Genomic DNA, 11,075 nt, shown 5'->3' on the forward strand with positions numbered 1-11,075 from the left:
TGTCGTTACAGGTTTCAGTGACCTGGTTTTGGTTCATTAAAACTACCTTCAACTACTAATGACTCGACATCATTATGTCACCGGCGAGGTCACTACATTGGTGTCAGAAGTGAAACTATTATTTTTATTTTTTTTCTCGGTCCTGCTGTGCTCGGCGAGTCGGCTACTCCGACTCCGTAATCCCTTCAGCAGCTCTCAGTCGGGATGTCGGATACGCAATGCAATTGGCCGCCCGATCTATCTTATACAGTGTATAAGATATACGATCAGCAGCTCTCAGTCGGGATGTCGGATACGCAATGCAATTGGCCCTTGCCGTCTCCGTTGCGTCGACCAATAGGTCCATGGTTTCGACGCATAGTTAAAAATATTGGATGTGCACGTAAGCTACGGAGAGGGTCTCCGACAGGCTGTCCGGCTATGGATAGGGCTCCCTGTGTCTACTTACAGCACTTTAACATGCACACGCATTTGAAAAGGCCCCATCCAGGTGTTACTATCACCGTTGCTGTGAAAAAAAAAAGCGAGCTGTACAAACCCAGCTCACTGGGAATTCAGAAACGGAAATGCCATAACAAAGTTTATTGGTGTTTTCAGTGCTGCTTTTTTTTTTTTTTTTAATTCCCCTTAACTATTAAAACTAAAAACCGAGGTACGTACCGAACCGTGACTTTTGTGTACCGTTACACCCCTAATAGTTACTAGTAAGAATAATACAATTATACTTAGCCATATTCAGGTGCTGGCTGTTTGAAATATATGGACCCATACAGCATTCAGCAAAATAGAAATGCCAAATCCCTCCACTGTAAAAGGTTTTGCAGCCTTCGATGAATGCTGCATCTACGCAGGTCGAAAATGTGCATGCAAATAAAAGGTAGTTCTGTATGCAGCGAGAACTGTCAGTAAAATTTCAGGACAATGCAAGAAGAAATTAGGCAATGCATACAAAATGTCAAATGTGTGCATATGAAATGTGCCCTTTTATTTTTCGGTACTAGTATGTTTTGTCTGGCTAATGCCAGCCATACTGAGACCAACTCAAGTGATTGACTATATTTTTGGTGGCATGGTGGCACATTCCTGCCTCACACCAAGAAAGTCCCTCCCCCTTAATGCTCACCTTAATGCAATCTACCATCCCCTGAAGGATGCAAAAGACCTTCCAGACTGGAGACCTTCTATTCCAGTATGAACCAACCAAGCAACAACAAAAATAACCACCCCCTCACCTTGAGTTGAACGACGGAAGATCTTGTCATCCTTTGATCATCTTCTCATGTCAAAACACATCCAACAGACTTACCTTTAAGTAGTTTGTTACTGTTGGTTTTTTGTACCATTCATTTCATGATGACTCTCATGTTTATTTAACAAATAAAAAAGCCAACCATATTACAACATTAACCAAATCTAAGAGTCAACATTTAGAGTTGACAATTTATAGATACTGAGCGGTTAAGAGAAAGATTAGTGTGTAAGTGTGTTTGAGAGAAAATAATAAAAATCTAACCATATTTCCAGAACTCCTATCTTCCTGATTCCTGCAACCATCGTCCTGATTTACAGAGCTATGGACTATACATGCTGCTCTGATCCAAACCCTTTGTCCCTTTCTTCAGTCGCTACTCTCAAAAACCTTGCAGCTACATCACATGAATGTTGCCATACTTTTGGCAGTATGGTTGGAGTCACCAGAGATTCAGGCTGGGATAGGGTGCTGGCTAAAGTTTGGATTTCTTTAAACGTGCCAATCAGCAAAACCAAGAGTTCAAAAGGCAGTCGTGACTGGGTCTTTATCGATACCACTATCGATACTTTTCTATTAATTGGTGGAAATACGATGCGTTTTTAGTGATGAGGAAAATATTTAGGAAATAAATAATTGTACTAAAATGATTAGAGCACTATACAACTGTATTAGTAATACAGAAACATGAGTAATACAGTATTACTCATGTTTCTCACCAAGAACTAAATTTACCGTTTCTCTATGTTACATTTGAACGCATCACGATAACGTAACAGTCGTTTTACTGAGCCAACCTCAACACATCATAACGCAGCACATCTGAAACTTTATTTACTTTTTAAAATAACTAGCTTGTATGTTGCCGATACAACAGATTTCATAATTGGATTATTATTTTTAACTGACGCGACTAGCGAAAATGTCTGTGTGTGCGATTACCGCTAGTACTTTGAGTGGATGATTAAGACGGGCCCGCCTGGGGTGCGACAGGAGAAGGAGGAGACAGGAACCTTTTAGACTCGGAGACAGTCGAAGCTACTGCAATTGGCCTTCATTTTATGCACAATGCTATTGTGCTTGGCCATTGAGGTTGTGTTCCCCCCTTTACAATAAATGCTTTTCACCCTTTGCCCATTCAGCCATCCTCGCGAGCAAAGTTAACTGCCTGACTTCACTTGTTTTACTTGTAACACCTGTTTGCTTACAATTCCATTCAAAAACATTGGTGGACAAGCTGCAGTGATTGGATTGATTTGACTTAAATGCCGTGAGGCAACTCGAGGGACACAATATTACGTTACAGGACCTACCGGCCAAAAAAATGTGGGGGGGGGGGGGGACTCGATAGTGTTATCGATAATGCAGGCCACATTCAAAAAGTGTGTAGGTCAGGTGGCTCGGTTAGCGCTTCACAGGCTAGAGGGGGTGGAGTACCAACAGGGAAGTATGTGAAAACTCAGGGAACACATTATGTCAGCCAGGGGGAGGGCGACATGGACGAAGGTGAAGTCATGTTCACACTGCACAAATTAGATGAACTAGACATACCAGCAGAGGAGCCATTTATACAGACATTGTCTGTTAATGGGGATAAACAGCAATTTGAAATGGACTCGGGGTGTGGGGTAACAGTAGTGAACCACTCTGTGTACAAAACCTTATGGGGGAAGGAGGTGCCAGAGCTACGCTCATGTAGAGTGAGGCTAAAAACATATACAGGACATAAATTAAATGTTGTGGGAGCAGCAGTGGTTAAAGTACAGCATTAGGGCTGGCCCGAATTATTCGAATATTCAAATACTCGTTCAGAAAATTAGTATTCGAAGCTTAAATCAGTATTCAGAGTTTCGTTTATTTTTTTTCCACGTATGTGACGTTACCAGAGCGAGGGGGGCAAACTATAAGCGTCAGCGACACCAAGCAGAGAAGCGGGAGAGGTGGAGGAGGAATAGATATCTTGTTTCCCTTTACTTTATAACACAACATTAGCGGGATCTCTGGAGGAAAAGTAATACTTAGCGAAATGCTAACCTTAGCTTAGTTGTGTGTTTACGTTCGCTTTACAGCGCCGCGCCAATCAACTGTGACTGGCTTGCTGCAGAGCGTGAGCGTCTTGGGAATACCCGGTCAATATAATGGATATAATATGGGCACATAAGACAATCAATATTCGGTATTTGTTATGGATTTATTGTACAAATTCCCTGAAAAGATGCACGTTCCAGGATGAATTGAAAAGCTCCCGTAAGGGCTGAGATGGCAGAGGACAGCTGATTTGGAACGGAGCAACAGCTGTTCGCTTTCACAGGGAAAAACTAAGGAATTTCAACCTACTTAGGCCTACTAATTAACGTTCAAAAGCTATTAAATCTTCAACAAAATATGCAGATACTGTCAATATTTGAGTATTCGAATATTCGCTCAGAAAAACCAACGAGTATTCGAAGCCTGAAAATGGCATTCGGGCCACCCCTTTACAGCATAAACAGCTAGTAGAGAACTTACCATTGGTAGTTGTGGCAGGTTCAAGCCCTAGTCTAGTAGGCAGGTACTGGATTAGGAGGTCAGGTTTGCAGTGGAGACCAGAACCACAGATCCACCATGTTCGGACAGAGACCCCAAAGATGGCACAGCGGAGACCAGAGCCACAGATACTCAAGGTTAAAGACGAGACTGGGGGAGTTTGCGGAGGTTTTCAAAGACGAACTAGGGAAAAATATATGTGGACAAGGAAGCAGCCCCCAGGTTTCTTAAAGCCAGACCCATCCCATATGCCGTGAGAGGGAGAGTTGAGGGTGAACTCGACCGTCTCCTTGCCGGAAAGATAATTTAACCAGTAAAATATGCTGAGTGGGCAGCGCCGGTGGTCCCTGTGTTGAAGCCAGATGACACAGCAAGGCTATGCGGAGACTACGAACTGACAGTGAACCAGATCTCTCAAGTTCCTACCAAATCGGTCTACTGTCCTTGCTCCGGTGCACAAACTGCTACAAAAAGACACAAAGTGGCAGTGGGGAGATGCACAACAAGCAGCCTTTGAAAAATCTAAAGAACTCATGCAGTCAGCTCAGGTGCTGGGGCATTACGTTCCAGAGAAGGACATTGTGCTGTCATGTGACGCGTCACCATACGGGATGGTGCCGTACTGTCACACCACATGCCAGATGGAACTGAAATCCCCATAGGTTTTACCTCACGAACATTAAACACAGCAGAGAAAAAATACAAGCCCCGCCCGGATCGTACATTTATGGACGGAAATTCACTATAGTGACAGACCGAAAAAGCCCTTGTCACTTTTCAAGGAGATGAAAGCAGTACCACAAATGGCCTCACCCAGGATCCAAAGGTGGGCTAGGAAGATGGCCACATGAGGGATGCCCTGCAGCAGTCCCTCCATGGTATGTTGGAAAATAACCGGACATGATGAAACGCCAAAAGGTAGCACTCTGTATGTGAACAAGCCTTTGTGTGTATTTATAGTTACATACTTTTTTGCTTCCTCATCCAATGGAATCTAGCCCACTGAAAGCCTACGAATATTAGTGTATACAGAAGGAAAACATTACAGCTATGCAGACGCTCTCAGCCGCCTTCCTTTGCCAGATACAGCTTAAGTGGAGACGTCGGAAGAGAGGGTTCTCATGCTGGAGAGCTCTGACATCACACTTGTGACAGCTGATCAAGTGAAAGCATGAACAGACAAAGATCCAGTACTATCGAGAGTGAGAGAAATGGTTCACAACGGCTGGTCAGCAAAAGAAAAAGGGGAGGAGTTTGCCCCTTATGAGGTGAGGAAACTTGAACTTAGTATTCAAAATGGCTGTGTGATGTGGGGGTCGAGAGTGGTTGTGCCAAAACCAGGCCAAGGAAGTGCCATGAGACAACTTCATCAATGCCACCCGGAGTCTCCGGGATGAAAGCATTGGCTAGGATTTACGTATGGTGGCTGAGGCTTGACAAAGAGGTGGAGGATATGGTAAAGGCCTGTACAACATGTCAGGAGAATCGCAACGTCCCGGCACCAGCTCTGTTACGCCCCTGGGATTGGCCTGATAAGCCCTGGAGTCGTATTCACGTGGATTATGCCGGAAAGTTTTTTGTGCTCATAGATGCACATTCAAAATGGATGGACGTTGTGGCATCCCGCCACGTAAACCTCGGCCTGGACGGGCCTGAGGGACCGTGAAGGACGGGGTATACCACCCCCACCCACCAGCCGGCGACGGAGAGCACCTGGACCTTCCCCCCAATCAGCGGGATGGGGGACAGCTGGCGGCTGGGAGGAGGAAGGCCCGGAGCCTGCATAAAAGAGGCTACAGACGGGAGAGCAAGGGAGAAGGAAGTGCTCGTGTCCGCGAGAGAGCCTAGAGGCCCACGGAGGCCCACGGAGGCCCTAGAGACCGCGTCTCCTTCATTGTATATAAGTTGATTGTTAAATAAATGCCTGTAATGGCTTATCCCGCACACAAATGTGTCGTTCATCCGTGGAACCTGGCCCAATCGAGTACTGGGTTGCCACATATGGTGGAGGATGCGGGCAAGCTGAAGATCCCACTACGACCCCCCGGTGAAGTACCCCACCCATTCGGTATGCCGAACCCGGACGGGACAGACGCCGCCGCCGCAAGGGACGCCGCCGCCGCAAGGGACGCCGCCGCCGCAAGTGACGCCGCCGCCGCCGCAAGTGACGCCGCCGCCGCAGCGGGAGACAAGGCCGCAGCGCGAGGCCGGGACGGGACGGCGCCGCCGGCCGACGCGGACGTGGGGACGGGTCGGCCCTGTATGCTGGCGACCTGCTGGGCGTAGGGAACGTCCGGTAGTCCGACCATCCCGGCGCGGGTGATGAACCGGGACACGCAGGCCCTCCTGGACACCGGCAGTGTGGTTACCCTCCTTCACCCCGACCTGGCGGGTGGGAAGGCAGGGGAACCAATGGAGGTGGCCTGCGTCCACGGGGACACCCGGACGTACCCAACGTGCCACGTGGTTGTCCGCACCCCACACGGAGTGTTCACGATCCGGGCGGGGATTGTTCCCCACCTACCGGTCCCGTTGTTAATCGGGAGGGACTGCCCGATTTTCCGCCGGTTTTGGGACCCGGCACTGGAGTCCCAGGGCAGGAGAGATGCGGTTGCCGTCGCGGCGAGAGATGCGGCTGCCGTCGCGGCAAGGGATGCGGCCAGCGCCGCTGCAAGGGATGCGGCCGGCGCCACTGCAAGGGATGCGGTCGCCGCCGCTGCAAGGGATGCTGCCGCCGTCGCTGCGAGAGGTGCGGCCGCCGCCGCGAGGGACGCAGCCGCCACCACAGGAGACACCCGGCCCCGTCGAGATACCACAACACCGGAGCGCATGTAGCTTGAATGTGCTGAGCTCATTGGATGAACCGAGCAGAGTTTCCCCCCACTGTAAGTTTATAACTAGTTTGTGTAATGAACAATTGGTCCTTTTTAACGTGTAGGTCATGCTTAAAAAAAGGAAAAGTACACCTAACCCCCCACTACCCTTCAAATACAGTAAAGCTAACCTAGCCTTGCTAACTAGCAACTTAAGCCGGAGAAAAAAAGAGGAGATTGAATTTTACCGTACAACATGAAAGCACACTCGCTCAGGCAGCTGCGAGCTCACCTCACCAATGTACGCAAGACGCGTTGTTTGAGCATGTTGTGCCTGTTTTTCTTTAGGTCCGAGGCCATGTTAATTTGTTATACTGTAGACTCCAACGGTGAGACCATACTGCTCAGTGCGCACGTGTTAGTCACTGCTCACGAGCGCAGCACATTGGGAGTTATTTATTTATTTATTTATTTTACATTTGATTGCGGTAGCTTATTATAAATCCATAATTTGTAAATAAGGTATATTTATGTATAAGCCTTGCAGATGGAAAATGCTTTATATCCGAGTTTCAAAATGCCCCAAGTAACTTAAGAAATATTTTTTTTAACTTTATTTCTTAAGCCAATGCATATTTCTGACATTTTTTTCCTTTTACAGATGTCAGATAAGACTCATAGCAAGGTTTGGGACTACTTCACCAAGGGCCCTACTGGTGAAGCAGTTTGTAATGCATGTGCAGCTTCTGTGAGCCAGGGATCAAGCCGTCAAAAAACAAGAAACACAACCAACTTATGGCAACACTTGAGACTTAGACATAATGAAGCTTATATGGAATCAAAGACAGGCTCTTCATGAAGCACAAAGAAAGGCAGAAGCACTAACTAAGAAAACTAATCAGCCCACACTTGCACAAGTGATTGATAGGAACACAAAGTGGAACCTAAATGACCCGAGAACAAAGGAGCTGGACAAACTAATAATGGAAATGAGTGCCACTGATATATTGCCCTATGCCGTTGTGGAGGGTCAAGGTTTTAAAAGAGTCCTGGCCGTGGCAGAGCACAGGTATCCTCAAAAAAGTGAAAAGTATTTCCGCACTCAGCTGATGGGAGAAGTGTATTCTCAAGTTGCAAATAGAGTAAAGCAACTTCTCTCTGTGGAAAATGCAGGAAGCAGCATTGCTTTTACTCGAGTCAGAGGGACCAAACAGCAGAGGAATCAAGACTCTAAGAAAGACCATGCTGGAGAGCCTGGAGAAAAGGTTCTCTAAGGTGAAAGAGGCAAAAGAGGTGGTGCTCGCATGTCTGCTCGATCCACGCTACAAGGAGCAGCCCTTGTCACCAGAGACACTAGGTCAAGCCAAAGCCTGGGTAATGGAAGAAGCACAGAGGAATCCACCAGAAACACAAGGAGACACTGCCTGTGAAGAAGAGGGAGATCCAAAACGACAGAGAGTGGAGGAGGGACGGGCCCACAGTGTTCTAGACAGTCTGTATGACAGCATGCTCTCTTCAACCACTCAGGACGAGGAACCAGAGGAGATCATTGAAGAGCTGGAACGGTATATGAGGGAGCCTGTCATAGACCGGAAAAGGGGGAACCCACTGGAGTGGTGGAAGAGCAACGGTTTCCGCTTCAAGGGACTGTCGGGCCTGGCCAGGAGATACCTTTGCTGTCCACCTTCCTCTGTGCCTAGTGAGAGGGTGTTCAGTACCATTGGCAACATTTATGAGGAGAAGCGCAGCTCCCTCAAGGGAGAGAATGCTGAAAAGCTGTGCTTCCTGCACTACAACGTGCCTCTGCTGAAGTGGCAATATTAAGGATTCTATGACTGGCAGGGGCTTGTAAATAGAATTCTATTTGGAAAATATCCATATGCTGCTTGCCCCACACAACACATGTTACCTCGTTAATATAGTTATTTTATACTATTATTGATTTGTTTTCCAAGATGTTGTGTAAAGTTACAAAAAAGTTCTTCTTGCTGCACTTTATGTCAAAAGATTGTTGTGCAAAATGTTAATATGCTGCTTGCCCAACACGTTACCTCGTTCCTATAGTTATTTTATATTATCATTGATTTGTTTTCAAAGATGTTGTGTATAGTTACAAAAAAGTTCTTCCTGCACTTTATGTCAAAAGATTGTTGTGCAAAATGTTAATATGCTGCTTGCCCCACACAACATGTTACCTCGTTCCTACACAGTTATTTTATATTATTATTGATTTGTTTTCAAAGATGTTGCGTATAGTTACAAAATAGTTCTTCTTCCTGTACTGTCCTGTACTCCTTTGTTAGAACTATGTTACCAATAAAAATAAGTTCCTGCACTCATTTTTTTAAGATCTTTTTATTTTATTTTATTGACAATAAGATAAGGCTGTATTTGCACTCATTTTTGACTGTAAATGTATTCTAAAACACTCAAAGGTTCTGCATTCAATTCACATATTCATCAAAAGTGTTTAAAGTATATTTAAGGTATCAAAAAAATACGTTTTATATGCTTTATTTTTTTTTTTTTTATAATCGGCCGATTAAATCGTAATTTTTCTCTGAAAATAATCGGCATCGGCACTCAAATCAATATCGGTCGGGCCCTACTTAATATGGACACCAAATCAAACAAGAAAAGAAACTGATGTGTTTATTGTTAGAATGTTCCTTAAAAAAAAAAAAAAAAGGGTATATCGTTTTTTGTGTATAATCTGTTTAAGGAGGGAGGGATGTGATAACTGGAAAGAGTAATTAAAACATGTTAATTCGGTGGTCCACTAGGTGGCAGCAACTCTCTGTTGTTACGTTTTAGTTAGCCTATAGTAAAGCGCCGAACAAGTTCAGTCAGTGATGTGCACTGGTTTTGCCATGTTAAGTTAAGCTGCACACTGTGTTCGTCAGGAACGAAATAAAGCTCCTTCAATGTGCAATAAGAAGCCTCCCGTGAGAAACTACAGGTAGCAACTGCCAAGCTGTGCCGAGCTCAATCCCTGAGGAAAAGAGAGCCAAAGAAATCACCCTGGATCAAGAACACTTACCAGTAGAAAGAGCATTGGGAGTGCAATGGAACGTGGAGGAGGACACAAAGTTTTCAAGTGAACATAAAAAACCAAACATCCACAAGATAGGGCTGCACAATTAATCAAATATTTAGAACTTCTTACCAAAACAAAGTAATACAATTACCTAATTAAAATAGAACCATTAATTTACTAATCCCAGGCACCAACAAAAAGCCTTAGGCCTAAAAAAAAAATTTTGTTTGGTTCCGGTTTCCGACCGACCCTGTCAATTTATGTGCGACCCAAATTATTTTATGAGCTTTATAAAAAAAATAAAAAAAATAAAATTTTTGATGCAAACTATAATTACGTTTTGGTACAGCACCTCTTCATTCTGTACAAGGATGAGCGAATTTTCTCGTTTTTAAATGAAAACAACCTACCTATCATTCGCTGCCGCTGGAAAAAAAAAAATAAAAAAAATAAAAAAAATCCCTACCTACCCATGACCTCAACTGACAACCAACAGGAACCAAACTTTTTTTTTTTTTAGGCCTTACTATTCAGATTAACCCTCTCCCAACATGTCAATTCAACCATCCATGAAGCCAACAAACATGAACAGGCCCAAACATAATAATGGAAAATGGTGACTTACAGTTCGCAGTTTCTTCTTCATAGCCCAATTGTGTGACTCACAGAATCCAAGTTTCTTCTTGAGGCTGACCTACGGAGGGTGCAACAAGCAAGATTAGTTTAGTTTTGAAGCTGACACACACACACACACACACACACACACACACACACACACCCCTCAGTCTGAGAATTATCATGTCATAATTACATAGGCATTATTTTAATATTCTGTAGTAATTTGACATCTGATGTCCAGTGTGATAATCAGCGAGACCAACAAAGAAAGAGATAAGTTCTTAGATATACTTTGAAAAGTCTTGCAATCAACCTGCATAAGAGAGGAAAATTTTCTACATACTAGGGATGTCAACAGTTAACCGGCTAACCGCCGAGAATATTTCTGACCAGTTGCGCAAGTTTTTCGGCTTTTTCCGACATTTTGCCTCACAGTTGCGTCACATTCGACATTGTTCAACATTCGACATTGGATAGTGCCAAAACTAAGGATAACCTGGAAGAGGCGAAGGAGCAGTCTACCCTACGCCGCCGTCAGAACGTGTGAAATTTTGAATGGAATTGATTGGGACTGCAGACGAGAGACCAGCAGCGACGCCACGGCGACTGCATGGAAGTTCCGTCCACCAGCGGCGGTGTCACGGCGACGTACATACGGAAATTCAGACAAAATGGACGTCTACTCATGGACGTCTGAATAATTTAGTCACAGGCGCCACAAAGACGCCTGCTGACCTACGTCGCCATGAGAACGCCTGAACTAGGTATGAGGCCACAAAGCGCTTCAGATTTTATGACTTAGTTTAGGATTTACTAGTGTTTTATACAACCA

General features: G+C 45.0%; 1 protein-coding gene across 1 annotated transcript; it reads left to right on the top strand.

The window, feature by feature from the left end:
- Window positions 1–6,380: 6,380 nt before the first annotated feature.
- Window positions 6,381–9,079, top strand: LOC132475178 (zinc finger BED domain-containing protein 4-like). The gene is made up of 2 exons (XM_060076184.1): window positions 6,381–6,524; window positions 7,762–9,079. Exons 1-2 carry the CDS (start codon window positions 6,381–6,383, stop codon window positions 8,410–8,412), a joined length of 795 nt encoding a protein of 264 aa, XP_059932167.1. The 3' UTR covers window positions 8,413–9,079.
- The last annotated feature ends 1,996 nt before the right edge of the window (window positions 9,080–11,075 follow it).

Source organism: Gadus macrocephalus, chromosome 16, assembly GCF_031168955.1.
Source record: "Gadus macrocephalus chromosome 16, ASM3116895v1".
Classification (NCBI taxonomy): Eukaryota; Metazoa; Chordata; class Actinopteri; order Gadiformes; family Gadidae; genus Gadus; species Gadus macrocephalus.

What these genes read in the sequence shown, in the direction of transcription:
- LOC132475178 (XM_060076184.1), top strand. Translation starts at nt 6,381, where the DNA reads ATGCGGTTGCCGTCGCGGCGAGAGATGCGGCTGCCGTCGCGGCAAGGG. An exon ending in TGCCGCCGTCGCTGCGAGAG is followed by an intron (nt 6,525 to 7,761) that starts GTGCGGCCGCCG and finishes TGGAAAATGCAG; the next exon opens with GAAGCAGCATTGCTTTTACT.